Source organism: Diaporthe citri, assembly GCF_014595645.1.
Source record: "Diaporthe citri strain NFHF-8-4 chromosome Unknown scaffold_2, whole genome shotgun sequence".
In the NCBI taxonomy this organism is placed as follows: domain Eukaryota; kingdom Fungi; phylum Ascomycota; class Sordariomycetes; order Diaporthales; family Diaporthaceae; genus Diaporthe; species Diaporthe citri.
The window spans coordinates 1,946,718-1,970,550 of record NW_025064847.1 but is presented as its reverse complement, the minus strand read 5'-3'; the positions used below and the strand labels follow the sequence as shown (position 1 = coordinate 1,970,550).

At 56.6% G+C, this 23,833-nt stretch overlaps 5 protein-coding genes across 5 annotated transcripts; 2 read left to right on the top strand and 3 right to left on the bottom strand.

Annotated features, from left to right (window-relative positions):
- Window positions 1-577: 577 nt before the first annotated feature.
- INS49_006172 (uncharacterized protein) lies at window positions 578-4,608 on the top strand (the record flags this gene model as incomplete). Its single annotated transcript, XM_043166946.1, has 5 exons — window positions 578-1,719; window positions 1,777-2,240; window positions 2,302-2,577; window positions 2,635-2,951; window positions 3,007-4,608. 5 exons carry the CDS (start codon window positions 578-580, stop codon window positions 4,606-4,608), a joined length of 3,801 nt encoding a protein of 1,266 aa, XP_043028090.1.
- Window positions 4,609-4,985: 377 nt separating this feature from the next.
- Window positions 4,986-5,480, bottom strand: INS49_006171 (uncharacterized protein; the record flags this gene model as incomplete). Its single annotated transcript, XM_043166945.1, has 1 exon — window positions 4,986-5,480. The coding sequence occupies one exon, from the start codon at window positions 5,478-5,480 to the stop codon at window positions 4,986-4,988; it is 495 nt and encodes a 164-aa protein (XP_043028089.1).
- Window positions 5,481-7,769: 2,289 nt separating this feature from the next.
- Window positions 7,770-8,878, top strand: INS49_006170 (uncharacterized protein; the record flags this gene model as incomplete). Its single annotated transcript, XM_043166944.1, has 3 exons — window positions 7,770-7,857; window positions 8,113-8,550; window positions 8,652-8,878. The coding sequence occupies 3 exons, from the start codon at window positions 7,770-7,772 to the stop codon at window positions 8,876-8,878; spliced, it is 753 nt and encodes a 250-aa protein (XP_043028088.1).
- A 1,030-nt stretch (window positions 8,879-9,908) lies between these two features.
- INS49_006169 (uncharacterized protein) lies at window positions 9,909-12,398 on the bottom strand (the record flags this gene model as incomplete). Its single annotated transcript, XM_043166943.1, has 1 exon — window positions 9,909-12,398. One exon carries the CDS (start codon window positions 12,396-12,398, stop codon window positions 9,909-9,911), a length of 2,490 nt encoding a protein of 829 aa, XP_043028087.1.
- Window positions 12,399-18,312: 5,914 nt separating this feature from the next.
- Window positions 18,313-22,798, bottom strand: INS49_006168 (uncharacterized protein; the record flags this gene model as incomplete). The annotated part of the gene is made up of 3 exons (XM_043166942.1): window positions 18,313-19,486; window positions 19,535-22,036; window positions 22,098-22,798. The coding sequence occupies 3 exons, from the start codon at window positions 22,796-22,798 to the stop codon at window positions 18,313-18,315; spliced, it is 4,377 nt and encodes a 1,458-aa protein (XP_043028086.1).
- Window positions 22,799-23,833: the final 1,035 nt, after the last annotated feature.

The following is a 23,833-nucleotide window of genomic DNA, read 5'->3' as shown; positions in this document are numbered from 1 at the left end:
TCGGTCTTGAATGCAGTGCCCCCCAGCCAACAGCACCTTATTCCCTCGCACTACCACTACCCACACCTCGGCAGCTTCATCGTTTCCGAGACGCATCACTCCTTGCCTTGTGCAAATCCCTTGACTCCCTCAACGTTGAATTTGTTTCTATATTCTCCCGTCAGTGGGATCCTGGGACTCCCTCTCTGCGTGTGGAATACCAGGCAGAGGCACGAGCTCTCCCCCTGATATCTCGTTGGACTGGGGTGTTACTCCCGCCTCACGGGCTGCACCGACATCATCCCAATCTCTCGTCTGGATATTCACCCTCCCGCCTGTCAAATTCACTTGGCACCTCAGATCACTTTAATTGTCCGCACTTCCCGACCCACGACCCGCGCGGGAACTTGTTCCTGAGGCTCGGGCCAGGAGGTGCACCTAGTCGGGACCCAGCCTGACGTCAATCCTACGAGAACCAATCTGAGCTCAACTGATATAGCTCTGATCGGGTGCAGTCCTGCCGGCCGTTCAGCTTGGCTCTTCGACAAGTTTCAGCTGTCTGAACGAAGCTGCGATTTATTCGAACAAGATATCAACCATGGATCTGCTGAAGTGGAAGCGGCAGAGCTCGGCTCCGTCGCTGCCAGGTCTGGCTGCTCTCGACACGCCGACGACCACAAACTCCAGTCCCGCCGGCAGCTCACCAGCAAGCTCAATAAATGAAAACAGGAACAGCAGCTTCTTCACCACAGTAAAACGGAGTCTCAGCCGAGCATCCACGGCGCCCCTCTTAGAGTTGGAAGATGCCCCAACTCTAGGGTCACCGGGGCGAAAGGTCCTACACAAGCAGAGAGGGTCGTTCTCCTCCTTCGACAGCATGCAACGGCGGAGCTCGATCACGTCTTCAGGGGCCAGCCGGATATCCAGAACATACTCGATGTCATTCTCCTCCTCCTCACGGTCTTCGACCATCGGCATCGACTGGAAGACAGCCATTGATTGGAAGACACAACAAGTCGAAGCCCACTGCGCCCTCGAGGCTGACCCCCAAGTCCTCCGCAGCAAGCCCACGTACCTGGTCGTCACGCAGGACTACATCGTGAAGATGAAGACCAAGAACGAGGCCCTCACGACGTTCCCTCAGATAAGCTCCGGGCCCGGCAAGGAGAATACCAGCCTGGTGCCCCCGCCGGAGCCGATGCTGGTCATCCCGGTGCACATGGTCGTGTCCGTGTTCCTGGCCGAGAGCTCACGGCCGTCGTTCGGGATCGAGATATGGTGGAAGTCCAGCTCCGCCAGGGCCGCATACAACAGCACGCAGATATTCTTCTGCCTCCCCAAGGAGCGTTCAGACCACATGACGAAGATCTCCCAGCAGCTCAAGGCCAAGAACCAGGAGTTCCCGGAGGCATCACTCGTCCCGCTCGAGGTGGAAGCACACATCGTCAAGGTCTTTGCGGAGGAGGAGCCCGGCTTCAAGACGTGCAAGCCCGAGATATTCCCTGTGGTCAGAAGGACGTCCGTCAAGGACGACGTCCACTCCAGCAAGCTAGACAGGACGCGGAAGGTCCAAGATGGCTCGTCTTGGTTCCTCGCTGTGGGGAGAAACCTCTGTTATCTTGTCGAGGCCGGGCCGGGCTCGGCGCTGGACGTGAGGTACCAGTCTTTCGGCTTGGTGAACCTAGAGATCTTCCGGGCGAACTGGACCATTCACGAGGAGCGATTCGTTCTAAGCTTTCGGTAAGTCAGGTGGCTCCCAATGGATAGCGATATATGAAAAATTCTAATGCATCACAGTGAACCCTTTAAGCCAGCGGCGACACTCGAGTTGGCCAGCAGGTATTATCGCCAAATTGTCATCACCTTTATGAAAGCAGACAGGTTTCTGAAGCCATGCTGGCCTACGACTCTGCAGACTATGGAAGTTTTCAGGGTCACAGGGCTTGCGGACCCGCAGCTTCTCATCGCTGGAGACAATTATGGAGGTCTCAGGCGGACCTTGGACGCATTTCTCGTCGCTTACCACTGCTCGCCAGTAGAGTGGGAGATCAACTGGAAAACTGCACTTGCGCCTGAGTTCCGACTGCTCCCGCCCAAGGCTGGAAATACATATACCAACCTGCAACTCTTGGCAGTCATGAGGTCTCTGCGATACAACGGATACTTCAACTCGATATCCTTTAATGGTGTCGATCTCACTGGCTTATGGGACAAGACTGACCTCCAAGGAAAGCCGTCTGTCCCATACATGAACCGCAGTTGTGAGTCCCTGGCCACGGACTCGGTTGATGCCCTCGGAACGCAGTGCTAATATGTTGACAGGTATCGCCCTCACCGAAGTCGAACTCGGCCCTGTCAAGTTCGGCTCACTTCTGCATCAGGAGCTGCATGGCCTGGCATTTTGCTCCGAGACTGTCCGCCAGATAGATTTCACCAACTGCTTCCCCGAGAACTCTGTTCGCAGGGAAATGTCAGCGTCCGGCAAATGGCCCGCCTTCTTGTTCCCCATACTGAACCTGCTGGAGCTGGGCCTGACAAAATGCAACCGTCTGCTGCTGAGTGGCAACTACCTGCGCTCAGCAGATGTCGAGGGCTTGAGTAAGTGTCCCCCTGTAACAATCTCGCTTGCGACCTCTCGCTGACCAGATGGCATAGTCGAGGCACTGATGACCCAGTCCGTTGAGATACAAAGTCTTGATATCTCAAACTGCGGTCTGTCTGATCTTGCACTGCGGGATATCTTTGAGGTTTTGTTCCACCAGGGACACTCCTTACAATACTTGGACGTGTCCGGCAACCGCGGCCGGTTGCACGCTTCGGTGCTGGCCAATATGTTTCAGGTCATCTTTGACCTCCGGAAGCTCAACGTCTCTGGCATCCTGATGGGTGACATCCCCGGTCCGCTGTTCTCCTTCGAGACATCTCGCGTTTCGAGAATCTCGAGGAGCTGGACCTGTCCAAGTTCAAGGCAAGTTCAGTTTATAGACACGCTGTATGTCCTGGGACAAGGTCAGCTAACCATATTAGATGAACGATGCAACTCTGCACGCCCTGGAGGCATTCCTCGCGCAGAAGCCGCTCCCGTGCGAGCCAGAGCAGTACGACCGCGCCGACTCGCGCAACAAGAGTCCCGTCAACCCGGCGTGCACTATCCGTAAAATTGCGCTCAACAACTGCAGCATCAACGGCCGAGAGGCGGCCCGCCTCATCCGAGCGCTTGGCAAGCACACCAACGCGCACCTGCACATCAGCGGCAACCCGCTCGAGGACGGGATCGAGGACCTGTGCCGGGCCATATCATCGACACCGGGGCCAGCGGGCCTGCACATGGACATGATCGAGTTCAGGGACGAGGCGAGCTTCGTGGCCCTAATGAAGGCGCTGTCGGTGAGCCGGAACATCTCATTCCTGAGTCTGGCAGGGACGGCACCCATACCGCCAGCCGATGCGCCGTGTGGCGCCGATGTGTGCGAGGCGCTGGAGGGTTTCTTCGCCAAGAACAGCAGCGTGAGATTCCTGGACCTCTCCGGGTACAGCGGCAAGCTCGACGAGGGCCAGCTGGGCAAGGGGTTCGCCCGTGCCCTGAGGGGCCTGGCGTCCAACAGCACGCTGACGCACCTGAGGATCCGCAACCAGAACCTGCACGACGACGTCGGCACGCTGGGCAGCGTGATCCGGCTGAACAGCACGCTGAGGATGGTGGACTGCCAGGACAACAGCTGGAACCTGACGAGCATCCAGTTTCTGGCCAAGAGCCTCAAGCTCAACAGGAGCGTGGTGGAGTTCCCCTTCGAGCAGAGGGAGTACGACCGCGTCTGGCGGCGCGTGGCGGCCGACGTCAGGAGGCAGAGTGGGATCAGCAAGGCGGCCATGGCCGCGCAGAACGGCCAGGAGAACGCCCTGCGCGGCGCGCTCGACAAGCAGGTCCAGGAGCTCAAGGAGACGGTGCAGCGCAACCGCCTCGCCCTAGAGCTCAACTCGCCCTTCGTCATCGACCACGAAGAATCATCCCACGCGGGCGGCGGGAGGGGTTGGCCCAGCCTCGAGCTCAAGATCCCCAGCACCAACCAGTCGCGCCTACCGCCACACCTGACCGCCGCCAACCAGCAGCTTCTGCAGCCCGCGGCGACGGTGACGCCCAGCCCGGCGCGCCTGCTGGACCTGGACCTCGACGCGGACCTCATGAGCACCCCCGTCGACCCGGAGAAGCAGCAGGTCCGCAGGGCGATGCACCTGCACACGGTGCCTGCGACGGTGCGCTACGACGCCGTCGAGGTGGACCTCGACGTCGCTGCGCCCTACCACGTCGGCAGCGACGAGGGCATTCTCGAGACGCCCCCCGGCGGCCTCAGCCCCAACGAGGGAAGCGCTGGTGCCGCCAGCCCCGAAGCCCCCGTGAGCCCACGCACGCCGCCGCCGCAGGCGGTGATGATGTCGCTTTTGCCGGACGCAGGCAAGGACTCGAGGACGCCGCCACCGCCTCCTGGTGGGCCCGGCCTGGCTATCTCGGGGAACTCGCCCAGGGCGGTCGTGCCCGGGTTTGATGTCGGGCCTTACTTTGGGGGCCAGAACTTTGTCGGTAGCAGGTTCAAGGTTGTCGGTGGGCTGGAAGCTCACATGGAGGAGTAAGAGTACGTCGATTGGTTGATCGCGTGTGGCTTTGTAGGTTTCGGCTTTGAACTGCTGAATTAATGACTGGGTAATGACCGGATGGGACAATGGGTGGATGGACGGGGGGGCATGTTGGTAATGCATTAGGGGGGAGGGGGGTCCCTACGGCTGGCTTTTTGCATTGGCGTTTATTGGTGTAAAAGTTGCCACTGGTTTGGTTCATTGCGCGGGATTTAGAGATACCCTTTAGATACTATGTCATGATTGTGAAGTCAAATTTGTCTCTATCCGGTGCTGTCATACTGTGGCTACCTTGTGTGTGTTCTGAAGAAAGATATAAATGGTTACATCAGGTTTTATGTTATTGATCTATCCACAGATGTCAGTCAAGATCATCAGAAGGCGCCTTCCTCAACTCCAGCCGGGATATACGGCAACATATCCTCCAGGTCCTCCCCAGCCGTCAGCTCCAAGTACATACACGCCCCGTCAGACCTGACCTGCAGCTCCTCTATCTTTTCCTGCCAGTACCTATACAGCGATATCCAGGTTCTGTCGATCCCGGCCCGGTCGAAGTACCGCCGCAGGTACTCGTCCTTGATGTCCACGCCCGGGTGGACGCAGACGAAGCGCAGGCCCCGCGACAGAAGCTGGCGGTGGGCGTCCCCGCTGGCGGCGACGAGCACGACCGCGTCCTCCTCCTGGGCTAGCGTTTCTATTGTCTGCCAGTATTCCTCGCTCTTTGGGTCCTGCGCCATGGTTTCGACGTCGTAGATTGCGTACTTCCCCTCCGGGTTGACGAAGCTCCCGTCATGGCTCAGCCCGGGGAGGGCGGTCTTCCCGACGCCTGGGAAGCAAGATATTATGACGGCGCATTTTTGGTTGGTCATTTTTGGGCTAGAGTTTTTCTGGTTCTATGTGATATTTTTTTACGTTGCAGTAAGCGGGAGAACTTCTGGGATCGCGGTCTCGTGGTGTATTTTATGCTGGCTGTGTTGTTGTATGTCAAAGCAATTGAATATGCTTTCCGCTTTAAATATTCTGGTGGGATGGTTTGCTTGGATGGGAATCATTACTTGTATGTGACAGTTCGAAGGAACGTAGAAGTAATTGGGCTTCGGTCACAAGAATTGTACGGATGGCTCATATCGAAGACTTGCCAGTCACACAACCATAGGGATTACTAGTATAGGACTGTTGCTGGACTTAAATTGTGAGTCTTCTTGTATCTGGGATTCTGTTTCGACTTTTGGGCCTTGACTTGAACCGAATTCTTGTGGGATTGAATTTGAGGGACGACGCGGACGTATGGGGAATGAAGTCTTTGTTATGGAATACGGAGATTTGCACCTGCAAAACCGGAGGCTACACTGATACATCACTCGAGCTATAGCTGCAGCTAATTAGAGCACATCACCCAGGCCTAATTCACACACCGACACCCAACACCCATACCCAACTCCCACACACCCAATTCCTACACTCCATCCACCCAACTCTTACATACCCAACTCCTATACACCTAACTCTTATAAACCTAATTTATATACACTTATGTCTTCGATATCAATTCAGGCAACTGCTCATATGATACCACGTATGGTTTGCGTGTGTACTTTTCTCTTCCAAACAAGCATGCCACCATGTTGTCACTTGGCGTTGCAGGTAAAGCGACATGAGTTTTGTCAGTTTGACAGGCGGAGGGTGCTAGGCATAGTCTGCCACAGAAAATTTAGCAACTGAATCTTTCGTCAGCTTGCAAATAAATGGATGGAAACACATATTGACGAAGAGACTGTGTGAACAACCCTGGTAAGGTGATAGGCAATCAGAGCACGACGAGCCAACCTCGTGAACGAAGCAATGGCTTCTTGATCAGTTTTATCCGAGGGTGCGGTTTGGATATTTGCACTTCGGACTCCGTATCATGTCTGAGACCAGTGTGAGTCACTCGATCTCAATAGAAAGTAGCCATTGTGGCAACCTTATAAGTATGATCCGTGTTGCGAGGGACGCACACAACTATGTGTGGTCTTTGCCCTGTCGTGTCACCATGTCTATTAACTTCAAAGAAACAAAAGAAATGGCTACAGATTGAATCCTCTCTTTACAAGTCGAAGTTCCCAATGATTTGTATCGTACCTAAGTAGTGACACTTGATGGCTTGAGCAGAAAAAGTGATCAGGTTTGTATAATAAGGGTTGCTGAAAAACTTGGTCACGCTCGGCTGACAAGACAACTGTCAATTATGCAACCGCAAAGGGGAGTATTTCTTGTTCCACTCTCAAAACTATGCTCATTCTTGAATTCTATACACCCTGATGCAGCCAAAGCCAGCCTCCTACCCATCAAGCTTTGGCCGACGCTTCCTATGAGATCGTCACTGTGGCCATGGGTGAACCCGTCGATCAGCTTGAATACCAGTGCAGCCCACTCCGTGTTGATTTTTGCAACCTGACTAAATATTGCCCTCTCATTTGTGGAGATCAAGAACCCAAAGCAAAGAGTGACTGCCAGCGCAAGAGACGGAAATAAAGACCCATCAACATTGCTGTACAGCGTTTCCATGCAGGTGAATGACCAGGAAAGCAGACAAGAAAGAAGCCTTGACCACAGACCTTCTCGCTAGCAACTGTTGTAGACACACGGTATTGGGCATCGTATAAGGCCCCTGGATGAATCATGAGATTGGAGATCTGAGCAGGATCGTCATGAAAGAAACTGTGCGTACAGCATACGAGACATGTGACATTGTCAGTGATAGATAGAGCCCCAGCGAGGCTGCGAGTCAAGAGGTGTCCCAGTGATCTCCAGGGTACAAGGCCACCCGCGTTTCGTAGCACGGTACCTGCTGACAGGGGTGTGTCATGCGGTAACCCCTCGCTTCCCGGGGAGCAGCCCCACCAGGAAACTGGGGGCATGACGGGGCAGGGCGGGCAGCTCCGTCCTTTTGCCCCTCCTCCCTCCAGCCCGTCGGACCCCCCACGCAATTGCCGCATTTCCACAAGCAGCACATCGTCATCACCATCTATCCGACCATTCAGCCTCGCGACGTCAACCACAAACCTCACGAAACAAGCCTGTCAGCCTCGTCGCCTCGTCCCACCTTGTTGCCCAACGCAGGAGCTCCCCCTCAGAGCCTCGCCCCTCTCTCTCCCGGCGGTATCTGAATCGTGAGGATGGAGAAGGTCGCGGAGCCAAAGATACCGCAGGAGTTCATCCTCGACGCCTTCGCTGACCCCACCTCGGTCCGAGATGTCGTTCGAGGTATGTCATCCGCCCCTTGGTTCGCGGCTCCCCAACTGCCCCTCTTCTCCGGGGCTCGTATGCACGCGCGCACATTGCTGTTGGAAAGCTCAACCTGGCCTCGCCGGTTGCGACGACGTCTGTCGCGGCCCTGAGCTCCAGACGATCCTTGTTGAGATTGCTCCTCGCAGCTCCCGCCGCCGGTTGCGCGCCAACATCTTCCCGGATATACATACACATTTGAGCATAAAGGCTGATAGCGCAGAACTTAACCAGGCATCCTCCACACAATCTTCTTCCACAGATACTTCCCCACAATCACACCGCAGACACACGAGGTGCTCGACCTCACGCTCCCCTATGTCGCCGAGCCCGAGCTCGAGACCCTGATAGCCCAGCGAACGGCCACCCTCCTGCGTGAGCTCGATGCCGACAAGACCCAGCAGCGGTCATCCTCCCCGTCCCTGCAGCAGCAGGCCCGCGCCGTCGTTGGCGGCTTCCTCGGCTCGCCCAGCAGCGTCCCCTGGGGCGGGGGAGGCGGCGGCGGAGGAGGTGGTGGTGGGAACAGCGCCAACGGCGGCGGTCGCGGCCAGGTGTCGGTCCAGTTCATGGAGAAGACGCGCCGGCGTAAGATGTGGTACAAGGGCGACGAGGAGGTCTGCTGGGAGAGCTGGACCATCAGGGTCACGGTCGCGGAGCCCAGGACGGAGAACGGTCAGCCCTTATAATTCCACCTATACGCACACACCTATTTGAACACACAAACCTATGACAGAGGGAAGAAAGGTTTCTAACACACATGCCCAAATACACAGAGCGAGCAAAGGTCCGCAAGGCCATGGAAACGACCCTCCTCACCACCGTCATGAAGATCATCACCTCCGTCAACAGCTTCAAGGACCACATCCCGCCCATCACCACCACCGAGACCAACCCCTTCCCCTACACCATCACCGTCAACCAGAAGGACGCCGTCGGCGGCGCTGCTGCTGCCGCCACCACCGGTGGCGGGTGGGGCGGTCGTTTCGGCGGCCTGTATTGAAAGCGAGATAAGCGAAACGGAAAGCATCAATTGTCTTTTTGTTTTGTTTTGTTTTCTGTTTTTATACTTGACCCGTTACTTCTTTTCACCCCGCCTCGCTCTGCTGGTTTGGGGCGGCGTTTCGTTCCGGGGCCAAAGATTGGGCGCGGCTGCAGGCGTTCATGGTGTTGCTTATAGAACAAAAACATATAATTCCCCTGCACATCTCGCCTGGGTATGACATAAATTGAGCGAGACAGTGATGCCATTCGAGTTCGGACGGCGGCTTGGTTGATTGCTTGGTTGTTTGGTGGGATAGGAGGCAAGCTGATATATACCCATGCCATCACAATATGATACTAAATAAATTTTGTGTGCTACAATGTGCAAGGTTCTCGCGGCTGCTAATGCAATCCGGTCTAATGTTCGTCTTCAGGCACTTTCTAACAGTAGGAATCGGGCGGCAGAGATATATGCGTCGCATTGTGGACGACGCGACACAGTCTGGTTGCACTCAAGAAGTATGTTACCAAAACGGAGCTCGATTGTGTCTGCAGAGCCTAAAAGAGGCCAATCCAAATCCGTTCCATGTACTACACTCAAACAACTAATCCGTTGGTGTGGTTGCCCAAACCCTGTACCGCAAAAGACAATATCCTTTCCATACCGATTCGCACCATGCTGTACCGTCCATTATCCTTAGTCAAAAGGAGGGTATAGGAACCTTCCATTGTCCAGGACTCCGCGCGAAAGTGACAAAAAAACAAACAGTAAACCAAAGCAAATCAAAAGATGTGGCTCATGGCCCATCATAAGCAAAAGACAGTTTGCTCGCTCGCTAGTGCCCTCCTTCCCTCGACCATGACCTGTGGGCGTCAAGGACGCCATCAAGACGTATCCCTGGCAAGTAGTTGTCGTGTGCCTCGTGACGTTCGTGTAATTACGGTAACTCAGCTTCACAGCCACTGATGATGCCCCATGACCCCAAGGCCTCGGGACACGACCCGGCTGAGTCTTTGGCTTGAAAATGCTTGAAAGCGTCTGCAGGCTTCTAGCCAAATCGGTGCAGAGTGGCAGGACCATACGCCTCAGCACCAGTGGGAACTTCGCCGATGCTTCGGAAGGTTTGAGTGAGATCCAGTGCGTTCGAGTCATCAGACCCAAAGTTCTCAAGATCTATCTCGGTGTCCAAGCCACTCACGTTCTCAGAGATGATCCAGTTCTCTGAATCATATTCTGGAAGCTTGCTGACCTCGGGCAAGTATTTGCTTGGAGAGGACAATAGTTTGCTGGGGGATGTAAGGTTCCATGCAGTGTTCTCGTCGATGGGTGGGAAGAGCGGGAAGGCCTTGAGAGGAGACGCAAACTTGAAGGGAGAAGCGGCCGGTTTTCGGTTCCGCTTCTCACTCATGATCTCGTCGAGCATTCTCCCGGCCGAATTGGCTAGAGGGGATTCTGACTCTGGGGCCGACGCCTCATCTTCCCAGATGGCAAATGATGCCTTGCTTTGCCGACCAGGGAATTTCTTGTTGTAGTCGCGCACCTGCTGTGGCGTTTCCAGCATCTCTCGGATGTTAGCCCTGAGTTTGTCGTGTTGACGGATAGGCGAGGTGTTGTACTTGGAAGTCGTCTTGGGCGGTGCAAGCGTTGTTGCACCCGTAAGGCGTGCGACAGACTTCTTCCCGTTGGCTGGTGTCTTGACTGCCGCAGGCGGCTTGGAAGGTGAAGTCCGGTAGCGTAGCGGAGAGCCTTTGCCAACAGGGGAGGAAGACGGTGGGAGCATGCGAGACTTGGGCTTAGAAGGACTGACCGGCGAAGATGCGCGCAGCTTTCTGATGGCATCTTCGGCACGTCCGCCACCCTGAAACTGGTGGATGTCCGCCTCGGAGGAAAACACAGGAGGTCTTTGTTGGCCATACCGCAAGATGGAGGATTCAATATTGGTCATGTAGCCACTATCAATCATTGAGCCACGCTTGCGGTTGCCTGATGTGCGACCGGACGAGCCCACGGCTCTGGCAGTGCGGGTTGGGGTGTCACTTGGGATAGACACATGTCCAGAAATGGATGGGGGAGAGGAACTCAACGCAGCATCAAGAGTGTTGTATTCCTCCTGGTGGTCATTCGCCGCTTCGAGTTCCTCGAAAGCTTGATCAGAGGCGGGAATAGTGGCATCCGAGGACGGCTCGGGCTGAACAGGCGCTGGTGGTTGCAACTTCGGCAAAGGTGGAAGATGCAGCTGGAAGTTAGACGGCTGAGGTGGTAACACTGGCTCTTTCTGAGGCGGAGGCAGAGCTGACGGTTCCAGCCGAGCACTCGAGGGTACTGCCATGCTCTTGCCAAGCATGGCACCCTCAGTGCCCGACCTCTCCTTCAGATATACGTCGAGCAACTCGCGCTCATTTCCAGGAATGATGAGCCAGTAGTTTCCCTTGCCGGGGTCATCCTTAGCCCGCGCCTGCTTTTCGAAGAATTTCTTGTGAAGGCTCAGATTGTGTCGAATGCTGTTCTCCCAGGTGTCGTCCTTGCGATAGTAGCACCACGTCGTCCTGATGAAGTCGTAGATCTGGGCCAAGGTGCGGCGTCGCGCAGGGGCTTTCCAAATCGCCAGTGCGATCATTTGAGCGTATGTGTACGGTGGCTTGTTGTTTTCCTCTCCAGGGTCGACAGCCGGGAATGACTCGGCATCAGGAATGGGAACAGGCGAGCGATGGCGTCCAGGCTCGTCCGTCTTTGATCTCTTGTGAGCCTTTCTAGGCGAGGTCGTTTCGAGGGTAGGGGAGTCGGGCAGGTGACGCTTGATGGCATTTGCATTTGGGTCGCGTTGGCCAAGAGCACGAGGTGGCGTTTTGACACTAGATGGAGCGGGCAGCAAGGGCTGATTGCGCGATGCTGCTGCCGCCGATTTCGACCTGATGATCTTTCGTGGTGTCTGTGGCGAGTTCTTGTTCATCGAATCCGTTGTCGGCGCCGGACGGTTGGACACTGGTGGAGCCAAGACTGGACCATTCGAAATAAAAGGCGAGTTCATCTTGGTGGAATTAGGAGCGAGAGCCGGATGTGAGAAGGCCATCTCAGGAGCGCTCATGGCAGCGAAGTCTGTGCTGCTGTAAGAGCCCGGCGCTGGCTCATATGCGGGCAGACTGTGGGTCAGGTAATGATCGGCTGAGGAGTCAAAAGAGCCCGCGAAGGTAGTCGCTGGCAGCCCGGATATGTCATAGGATCCCGACGAGTTCATAGGATTGGAATCTTGGTGCTGGTCGAAGTGCTGGGCGGGCATCTGGTAGTTCATGTCGCCGAACAGGGACGGCGCCGAGGTCGACATGAGATCGAATGACGGCTCCGGGAGAGGTGAATATGATTTCTTGTGAGAGCTAGAAGAAGCAGGTTGTGATCGACGACGCTGACCCGAGAAGTTGGGCATGGGCGCGCTGTTGGGGTTCGAGCCGGCAGTGAATGACTGCGAGTGGCCCCTGGCAGAAGGCAAAGGCGGTCGCGACGAATTGGCGACGCCGTCGCCATATCGCGCGTTGCGAACCATGTCTGGCGACGGTGGTGATCCCTCTCGTCTCAGTTCAGGCCTGGGCGGTTGGCGTCGATCCAGATTGATAGGCGGCGATAGTGATAGCTGATAGCGACACGAGAGCGGAGAGAGATGCGACTTTGGGTTTCCAAAGTTAGTAAGTGGGATCAATGAGTTAATAGGCAAGAAGCGAGAGGTCACTCTGCTCAGAGGGGAAATACTTTTAACTAGCAGCTGGCAGTGGGGCGGCCCAGGCAAGGGAGGATGTGCCAGCCCGTGGCGTGGTCTGTGTGGGTAGGCAAGTAGGTAGCGGTAATGAGCAGAGGATTGGATGTCTCGGGCGGGGCGGTCGAATTCCGGTCGATTAGAGCCGGTTTGGCAGCAACAAGTCGTGATGATGGAGGCTGTTGACGATGTGAGCAAGACTCGAGCGCGAGGAGCAAGAGATCAGCAGCAGCACGGGGTGGTGGTGGAAGCGTGGTGCAGCGACGAGATGATGATGGGTGGGATAGAGGAGCAAGACGGGAATTGTGGGAAACGGTCGGTACAGCGTGGTATGGGGTACTTGAGCCGGGCTGTAGCGACAAAGTGGGCACCTGGGAATCCTGGACAGCTGGTACATGCAAGTTGCGCCGTCCAAGGATGCCTTTCCTATGCACTACCCGGGCAGGTAGCACGTAGGGTTAAGGCAAGGTTGGCACTGACCTGGGCGGCAAGGAAGGGGAAACCTGGCCTGCCTTGAAGCGAAGCTTGGAAGGACCAGGACGAGCGGAGAGGAGGGGAGATGGACACGGGAGAGACCACGGGACAGTGCGGCCAGATGAGATTGACGAGGACTGGGATATTACTATGGAGCAGCGAGAGAAGAGGAGTCGGGCATTTCGACTCGACTCGAGTCGAGTCAAGTCGAGGCGATGTGTGTTTGGTCGGGGAAGGTATGGAGTATGGGCTCTGCTCTGGCAGTCTGGCAGTCTGGCTTTCCTCCTGGGAGCCGACGACAGGAGAGATGACATGGGACATGGGGGAAACCTTCTTTGGGTGGAGCGAGCAAGCCGATCAGGCAACGCCGATGGGCAGAGCAGAGCTGGAAGGAAGACTGGGACGAGTCGACGACGAGAGTGGACGGCGGCACTTACAAGAAGAGGACCCACTGTCAGCATTCCAACAGGGCCAGGGTTGTTGAAGTCCAGCCTGGCCAGCCTTGAGGTTTGAGGGCCCCAGACTGATGATTACTTGGGCTGAGTAGGTAAGGTATTCTATGGCTGAGCTTTGAGCGGCCTTCGCTCTGGTGGCACACAATGGTTTGCTAGAAGCAAGCAGAAGCAAGCAATCCAAAAATCGATCGAGGAGTAAAACGGGAGGGGGGGAGAGGCAGAGAGTGTGTGTCGAGAGGAAAGTGTCGCACGGCGGCAGACCAGCCAGCAGATGTCGAGATATCTGACCAGACCAATCCAATCCAGTCCAGTCCAGTCCAGTCAAGTCCAAGACCAGGTCAAAATCCACCTGCTGCAAAGGCCCAGTCGAGAGAAAGAAGCAGGGACGAGCGAGACAGCAGATGGGATGTTGATGGATGATGGATGATGTGAGCAGGGAAGGAGCTGATGGGATGAATGGGCGCGAGAGAGCAGCAAGGGCCAGGGGACAGGGGACCGCGTGCAGAGGGCGCAGAGAGGTGCAGGGTGCAGGGGGGCAGCATGGCCTGGCCCGGTGGGGAAGGAGCTGCAATGCGTCACCCAACGATTGGCTGGGTGAGGACCCGCTGTGCGACGCGATAATGCGTGCCGTTCGTGATGGATTGGTGTGGGTGGGCGGATGTGACGAAACAGAAGAGAGCAAGATAGAAAGCAGCCACATGCAACTCCAAGACACAAAAGGTGTGCGCGCGCGCATGAATACAGCGACTTGTCATCCACAGAGGTCGAGGGCGAGGGCGAGGCAGCGTCGAGTTCTTAGCTGACGGTTCACAGCAGTTGACGCTCGTCTGCTGGAACTTGCGACGCTTCACTGGGCCAAGTGGTGCAACAATCCCGCAGGTATGATCGGCCCTGCGCGCAACCTGCCAGGCGGGCTACTCTTCTCTGCTCTTCTCTTCGTGATACAAGCGCTTAGACAAGTACCGGTAGTAGTTGTAGTCTACAAGAACCGGAACAGGAAGATGCGGACAAGGAAGGAGGCAACGGTTAGAGAGAACGGATTCTAGAGCACAATTAAACTCGTAAGTGGTTGCATATCTTTGCCGTCTAAATTTCCTGGCACAAGTCGCCCATGTAACCATCACTTGCCCATCACGACTCGCGAGGGCCTTCCTTCCGTCCTTATCGCCACACCTTACCCACGACTTTCCCCCCAAATCCCGCCCCGTCAGGTTGCTCCCGAAAGGCCTCCATCGTGTTGCAGCGCGCCAAAACACTCTCGTCCACTTTCCCGGGCATCAACCCCACGAGCCATGCGACTCTCTGCCGACGCAGGTCCAGCCGTCAGCCATCCGACCTGAAACATAACTGTGTTGCCGAGACTTCTCTGTCTCTACCTCTTTCTCCTCTCTTCCATGTACGGCTCTCCACCTCTTCTTTTCAGGCTTCTTGCTGCCAGCGCATCACGACACGCATACTTACATGGAAGCCCAACAGTGGATGTGATATGGTCTCCTGATAGCCAGACCACGAGGAATCCAGGGGACACCCCCGTGAGGCCGCCCCTCCAGACCATCATCCCATTGCCCCTCGGGGGCTTACGAGCACAAATTCGCATGTTGGCCCCATGCCGAACTTTGCTGCCCGTTAGATCGAGATCTGTCCAAGGTCGGTCCTCATTCAAATCCCATGCTTGACACCTGCCCGACCTGTGCAGATCCCTCCCCCTCCCAGGGGCGCAAGGGGCGCTTGCCCATCGCCACCTTGGCTAAACCACCTAGCCTTATTAGCCTTGGCTAAGCTGGCGAGATTTGGGAGCATGCTGCCCTCTGACCTAGCACCCAATGGACCATGTCTTCCGACCAACTCGGGCTATTGTCCTAGTCGTTTCATGCGTTGGCAAGCTGGGCGGTGAATCTTTCCAATTTTTCTTCCTGGACAGATTTTTCCTTCTCTTTTTCGTTCTTCGTCCCCATCCCGATTCTTCTGGTGTCCATGCGCCAGGAGGAGAAGCTGCTAAAAACGAACCCCAGCTCCTGCGCCCACGCAAGTGTTCTGTTCGGTATCCACCGGATCGACGATCGCTCGCTCGGCTGTGCCGTTGTGAATCGAGCCCGAGCACCCACCAGCCGAAGCCCAAACATTCCAAGGTTCTGGAATTCTAGAGTACACTATGGCAAGGGTCGGCAGGCTAGTCCTGACGGCGATCCACATTATCATCATGGAATCATGAAAGAGTCGTCGCCTGATGTCTCCATTCTATTGTGCATGAGCAACCCAGGATCTACTGCAGTACAACCGAACGCAGACGTAGCCTCTGCTCCGGATAGACCAAAAAAGAACTTGAAACACAAAACCAAGGGTGATGGGGGGCTGGTTGCATTATCAACTCATGTCTGGGCACAGACACCCACTTGCACCTGCACCTGCAGCCCCCATCTCGTCCCGCGAACTGGGGCAGAGAGTGTCAGAGCGCACATCACACATGCGGCCTCCGCTTCGACGTGTCCCGGGGTCATTCGCCGTCCCTTGTCCTGCCCTGCTATCACAGTCGCATCCGTGCCAAAAAGTTTCGACCCTGATTGTCAGTGCGCCGCTACACGCAACATAGCGGCGGGCCTCAGACTTGCAATCCGCCAAAGTGTTTGCATCGTCCGTGAGAGGGCACAGAGAAAGAGAGAAAGAGACGACAGGGTGCGCCGGCGGTTTCATACCGACAGAGCGGTGAAGTAGTCGCAACCTTATCTTAATTGTCTCTTGCGTAGTACGAACTCGACCCAAGCCCATCCGGCCGTAGCATGTGAGTCGGAGCGCAATATCAGCCCATGCACGCCCGGCACGAGCTGGCAGCTGACAGCTCGCCAATGCGCCCGGGAATCGTCGGACATCGGGAGGAGCGGCTTTGCGAAAGACGATTTCGAGTCCGGCGCATCAGTTTCACCACTCTTTGTGGGCTCTGAAGCGTCTATAGGGCGCAGCTGGCAAGCTCACATCTTTGTTATTTCCAATGTTTACTCGAGCCAGGGGGCCGAGACGCGTACGTTTGACCTCTTTCCTGGCCCCCTATAGCCGTGATAAAACTCGAGATATCTGGTCATGGGGGTCCCCGTTGGTTTGAGAGGCCCATGCGGCCCCCTCACCACCATGTTTGATCTCACTGCCGACCACTGCCGAAGAACTGTGACGTCGGACCCCGCAGACAAAGGTTGAGATGAGGTCGCGCGTCGCGCCTGAAAGTCGCGACGCGTGTTCTTGGCGCGCGGGGCGCGAGAGCAAGGCCTATCCCTGCTAGCCCGCTAACCATAGGAAAACCCTCTCGTGGTTCCTGTCTCCTAACCCTGCTCGGTGAACTACACTCCCGGCTATCGGCGGGAGAGGAAGGGGACCGGGGTGTGTGTCTGCTTCAGCGATCACCAGCATCGCTCGTCACGAAGCAAAACATGCAAGCACTTAACCCAAACCCCCACGATGCAGTTGATAGATAGCAACACAGACGAAATTCTCCGATCGACGTACCTGCAGACTCCTTCCAGAAGTCCCCTCGTACAACATGCACCAGCCCAAAGTCCACGATCGGACCCCTTTTTGCCCCCCTTTTCGCCAAACTCCATTCACAAACCGAGAGTGATCGATACTCTCAGCTTACCTGTGCCGCATCAAATTTCACCATCGACCCATCAAACCCATACAAGCCCGTTCCTTCGAACATGAGGAGTGCGGGGTCACGCAACTGCCTATTTATATCCACGAGCACCGATTACCAACAGACAGTGCGGACTTCGTACCGAGTAACTAAGTAGCTAGGTGACATCAAAGAAGGATTCATCAAACCGTCCGTTACCTATGCAGTCAGCCCGCTACTAGTAGATACAGCCACCCGCCGCCCAACAATTGAGCGTGCAATTTCACCTACATGCGCCACATGGGGAGCTGAGCTGCAAGTTGGCTACCAACTCGCAGGAGGAATGCTATTGACGCAATCGATCAGCCATGAGCGCCAACTAGGAGCGCATATTTGCAGGCGCCAGCCCGGGACCGAGAATCGTAGCAAGGTAGATATCAACAAGCCAGCATTGGGTAGGACGCTGCTTCGCAGCTCAACTGCCCACCAGTGCCAATCACCCACGACAGGATATTGGGCGCAGCACAAGAACGGTGAGAATGGGAGGCCTAGCATGGTATCCCATCCGCGAGCAATAGGAAGCATAAGCTATACAAACATGCACAACTGGTTCTGGACAGTGAAGGCTACACGGGACGCCTTGGGTGGCGTATGTCTACTTTCACATGATCTGAACATCGTCGACAACACGGGGCATATGTGGGCCACGACCATGCCAGCTTGCGTAGGCTTCATGTATTGATGCTATATACACAACAAACGGGGCGGCAGCAATAAGGACAACAGGTACAATAAAAACACATTAAACGCAGAAACGACAGTCTGGCCTCCTCTTGCTGCCTTATTCGTCCTCTATTCCCGCGTCCCCCAGCCCTCCCTCTCGATACCGTGTTTGCCACAGAACCTAAGCAGGGCCATGCTGAGGGTCTCCCCTGTCGATGACAGGCGTGGCCTCCTCATGTCTGTCGTCGACCAATTCCTTTGCATCGTCAACACAGACCAGATACTTCCCAACGTCAACAATCTCTTCACTCTCTCCAGACCTCCTCGCCTCACGAACACAGTCAAGGTAATCTTCGACCTCGACAACCTCAACCCCGCCCCTGTCCTCGCTGTACTCTGAGCTCTTGAAGGTCACCTTCTTCTTCCGGCTGCTGGGTGGCGCCAAATCACACTTCTAATCCAGCACCCGTCCAGCAACAGCCGCAGCACTCTTATCCTTTGTCGTGGTCTTCTTCAAGGACTTGCCCGCCTGAATCTCGCCGAGGAACCCAGCCGGTCGCCCACCCGAGGGAGCCGGTGGTGGAGGGCCACCAGCTGGCGGTGGCGGAGGTGGAGGAGGTGCCAGCCCCGGGATAGGCGGCGGCGGCGGTCCAGGAGGTGGCGGCGGGGCGCCACCTGCCGCTGGTGGCGGGGGCGGGGGCGGTGGAGGCGCAGCGGGTGGTCCGCTTGGTTCGGGGCTTGCGACATCAGGCATCGGTGGTGGTGGTGGCGGCGGCCCAGGTGGTGCGGGCGAATCGGTCGTCTCAGGCGCCGGCTCGGGAGCCGGTGGTGGAGGAGGCGGGGGAGCGATCGGGGAGCTTTGGGCCGGGGAGGCGCCCGGCTTGTTGTCCATAGCAGACAGCGGTCGAGGAGGGCCCATGGTGCCGAAGAGAATCGACGCCAGGGCTGCAGCGCCCTGGCCTGGTCTCTCGTCGTCATCCGAGTCATCGTCGTCCTTGTCATTGTCGCTTCCCCAGTCGTCGCTATCGGCACGCGTGCGAATGAAGGGCTTGGGTGGCTCAGCAGGGGCAGACTTGGCCTCCTGGGTCATCCGGTGGAAGGGGTTAGTAGATTCAGCAGGCGCGGCTGGAGCCTCCGGCTGGGGGGGCGGCGGGGGCGGCGGGGCAGCAGGAGATGCCGCAGGTGAATCGGACGGCTGGGCCATCATCTTGAAGTACGGGTTCCGGCTCTCCGAAGAGTCCGTGGGCGGGCTGACCACAGGAACAGCAGGTACGCTTGGCGGTGTGGCCTTGGGCTCCAACTCTTGGCTGGCGACGGTGGGAGTCGACGCTTGTGGCGTGATCTGCTGGGGGTTTTCATCGTCGTCAGAAGAGCTATCATCGTCGTCCATGGCCTGGAGTTGGCGCTGAAGCTCTTCTTCACGCTTGCGGGCTGCCTCGATCTCGGCACGTCTTGCCGCCAGTTGAGACTCCTTCTCCTTGGCCTCGGCAAGAGCAGCCTTCTTCTTGCGCTTCTCTTCGTCCTTCTTGAGCTTGCCTTGGCGAACTTGCTCCTCGAGAGCTTTGAGACGGGCATCAGCAGCCGCCCGCTCCTGAGCAAGCTCGTCTTCCTGTTCCGCCGCTTGTTGTCTGCTGCCGTTAGTACAGGTCCTCAAATTAGAATGGTGATGCACATACTCGAGCTCTTGCCTCTCTTCCCTCTCCTGCAGGCGCTCCTGCTCAAGACGCTCCTCCTCAGCCCGCTTTGCGGCACCGTCGTCCTGCTTTGGTGCAGCCTTCCTGCTGGGAGGTGCTGGTGGGGCCTTCTTACCCTCAGACTTCGGAGTTGGCACTCCCATCTCCTGGTCAAGTCGAGCCTGACGCTCCGCTTCTCTGCGGGCATCCTCCTCCTCAGCCTGTCGAAGCTTCGCGGCCCGTTCGGCGCGCTCGCGCTCCATCCGCTGGGCAGCTGTCTCGCCGGGTTTCGAAGGAGCCTTGATTCCAAGGGCTGCCAGACGCTCAGCCATACGTTGCTCTGCTTGCTGCCTAATGAACGCTGCTCTCTCCTCTGGGGTCTTGTAGGCCGAGTACGATCCTCCTGCAGTCGGTGTAGCATTCCGAGAGGTCGCAGCTGGGCTCTCAACAGGAGCCGCTGGCTCGGCGGCACGTGCGGGCTGAGCAGAAGCGGGCGCTTCCCTCCGGCGGTCCTGGTTACGCACACGTGCTGATCTGCTCTCCCTTTGAAGGTCAAAGATGAAGTCCCTGACCTCGTCTTCCACACCAAGGGCATCTTCCCACCTGCGCTTTTCGTGTTCGTTCGATGCAGATGGTGCACCCTCCTTGAGGGCATCCTCGAGCCCCTTCGCGAAGTCGCGGACACTGTCTTCCACGTCGCGAACCATACGCTCATTGTTCTCTTTCTCAGTGCGAATTTTGAGGTTCTCCTCTTCAAGACGCTTGGGTCCATCCTCATCATCAACACCGGCATCGATCTTCTTGCCCGTAAGTGCTGCGGTACGTTGCTGCATCATGGCCTTGGCCCGGGCCTTAAGTCTGTCAGACTCGGTGACGGCACCTCCAGGGCCGGTGCCAACTATAGTGCTAGCACTGCCTGGATGCGCTTTGGCGTCTTTCAGGCGGAACAACTCAAGACGGGCGTCGGCGATGGCCTTCTCAGTCTTCCTGACCTGCGATGCGAGGTCAGGGATCTTGTCAGTGAAATTCTGGAGTTGCCGCTTGAGAGCCCGTCTTTCCGCTTCTGAGTCTCCGCCAGTCGCTTGAGCATCAGGGTGGGCATCAATGTCCTCTTGCGCCCTACGAATGCGACGGTAGAGCTCGTCAGCCTCACGGCGGTCTCGGCGGTCCAAAACATCATCCTCCTCCAGATTCTTCTCATCCTTGAAGTCCAACGAATCCAAAACGACCTGCTTCTCTCGGATCTTCTTACGAAGCTGGTCAAGCGACAATTCTTCGTTGGAGCCCACAGATGCGGGTGATTCTGGCCGAGGAGACGAGCCGCCTCCCATTCTACGCCGAGCACTGGATCGATAGCCGATGGCTTCATCGTTGTTCTTGAATACGGTAGCATCCTTGCGTCCGCCACCAAAGCCACCACCAGCACCGCGGAAGGAGTGAGTCTTGAGATAGCTGACACCAGTCTTTTGCGGGAGCAGTGCAGCACCAGAGTTCTTTCGAAGCTCAGACTCGTCATTCAGCATGTTCTTGAGTGTGCCGATAGACTGGCTGAAGTTCCTTGTGGACGGGGGCACAAGCTCCGGAGGAAGCTGGTTTGGCAGGGGGTATCCATTCAGTTTGCGGTAGATCAAGTGCATGGCAACAGCGAACTCGTCGAGATTCAGCCTGCCCTTGTTACCGTGGTCAGCGAGTGTCCAAACACGCTCCAGGTCAGGCTTCTCAAGGCCGCTCTGGCCAAAGATCTCAATAGCAGCATCGCCACCAATGTAGCCCTTGTGAAGGCCGTCCCAGGCGTTGAACAACTGGTCGTATCGCTTCTTTTCTTCCTTGGTGATAGCCCATGGAATCACTGCATTGCCTTGGAGGCCCGCAGTTGTGAAGTTTTGTTGCTCACGTCCTTGTTGTGGCATCATTCTCGCTTGCAGGGCGTCGATGTTCGGGAGCCCAGAAGCTGGAGCGTTCACAAGACCCCATTGACCGGGCATGCCCGTGGGCTGTGCGTTCAAAGGCGCTGCCATACCGCCGGGTGACAAGTTCGACCCATATCCGGTGGGCATAGGAGGCATGGGCGGCCTCGGCCCGTTGTAGCCCGTGGCTTGAGGAGCACCAGGAAAGCCGGTCTGTTGAGGCTGGAGGCCTGTGGGCTGTGCCATGAACCCGGTCTGCTGGGGCTGCTGTTGCTGACCAAGAAAGCCTGTCTGCTGAGGCTGCTGCTGTTGAGGGAAGCCCGTCATCTGAGCCTGCAGCAGTTGGGAGTTGGACGATTGCGGCTGCGGCGCCTGGATCGTGGGCGGCGTCGCAGTATTTTGTCGCGCTGCGGTGTTCGCCGCCTCCTCTGCTGTGTTGAAACTAATGATGTCGACCATACTAGAGACTTCATTCTTGATAACATCAGGAAGCTGAGGAGGAAGCTGTCGGCCAGTCATTTTCAGGTTGCAGAGGTACATAGCCAAAGCAAACTCGGGAAAGTGAAGCTGTCCCGAGCGCGTGGTATCTGCCAAAGTCCTGTAGCGACAAGATTAGCTCTATGCTTCCTTTCGTACAGTATTTCCCTTCATGAACATACCAGATATGTGACAATGCATCTCCATCCAGCCTTGACCGCATCAGCAAGTCCCTCGCCTTCTCGCCTGACATGGTGGTGTCGTTGTCGCCCACCGCGGACTTGAACAGTGTCTCGAATTTGACTTGATCAGCCGCCGTGATGAAGCTCAGCCGGATGTTGGGGATCTTGTTCGATTTAGGCGCCGGGGCGCTGCTGGGAGCCGCCGCCGGGGCGCCGCCGGTGCGGAACGACGCCGCCATCTGGCTGAACCCAGTCTGCTGGGGCTTCATCGGGGTCGGCGGCGGCTGCTGAGAGGCAGGTGGCTGCTGGGGAGCCTGGGTCGGAGCGGCATTGAAGGAGCTTGGAGCCTGCTGCTGTTGAAACTGTTGCTGAAACTGCTGCGGGATAGCAGGCATGGGCGGCGGAGCGCCGGTCTGGAAAGGCTGCTGCTGAGGAGCAGCCTGGCCGGGGAAACCGGTGAACTGGGGCTGAAGCTGGCCAGGAGCCTGAGGTTGCGGTTGCTGCAGGCCTGGGTATCCGGTGTACTGCTGTTGAAGAGGAGCCTGGGGTTGGGCGTAGCCGGTGGGCTGAGGAGCGAACGGACTCGGCTGTCCGGGCTGCTGCCCTGGCTGCCCAAAGGAGCTGCCATATTGCTGCTGCGGCTGCGATCCAGGGCGGAAACTGTTGCCTCCGCCGAGGAAGGAATTGGACTGGGAGTACATGTTGTCGATGTCTCCCAGGGGAGGATGGGTGGACGGATAGACGGATGGAGCTGTCGCAAGAGAGTGGCTGGCGTCGGATCTAGACTTAATGACGATCGGGAGAGGGCCTAAGGGAAACAGACGAGATACTGAACGTAACAGGTAACAATGCTCAATGACAGAGCTCTAATGCGGCTGCCTGCCACCCAAATCACAAGGCACCACGCGATGCGAAGCACGATAACACCGAGATGGTGAAGAGGAGAGGAGAGCAAATAGGAGATGGAGGTTGGGTGTGATTGGCAAGGCAGAGCGAATTGGACAGCTTCTGGAGTTGCGTAGCCTAGCGAGATGGCTATTGCGTCGGTTGTTTCCCCTTCTGTCCTAGCATGTGCCAAGGTGGGCCCTTCCCAGTGCTGCAACAGTACGTAAGGGTGGGCTGCAGCTGCCCAACCCAGGCTCCACCCACTTAAACGACTTACACAGTGCTGAAGTGCGAGGATGTACCTAATTATCGATCCAAACATCGTTCAGAGGCTGATGCACATGTAAACTCAAAATCATGGAAAGCATGGAACTGCAAATGCATGTGTGCAGCAGCGCCTCAGTACTGATCTAGCAGCGGTTTAACAGGGGTTTGGTTTTCTACAATTTCTACACCTAAAGGTATAAATAATCATCAGATTCCTGTCTCAAGACGGGCTCAAGCCTTGCTGTCACACACCTGACGAATATGTGTCCTAGGAAAAAAAGCTGCGTATGCAGGGTACAGGAACATCAGCATGGATACGACATCGGACCGCAGATCCCCTCGAGGGAGCTGACAAGTCTAGGCTATACCCACGAGGTTATCCCACAGTAGTATATCCCACAATGAGCTATCCTATATTGGATTATCCCACAGTTGGTTATCCCATAGAAGGTTATCCTACAGGAGGTTATCCCAGAGGAGGTTATCCTGAGGTGATGCGCATGATCATCCGGAGGCTAACATGGCAGGCCCAAGACCGACGTCGAAGTTATGAGACACACGAGGGAAGACGGAGCGGCACGATG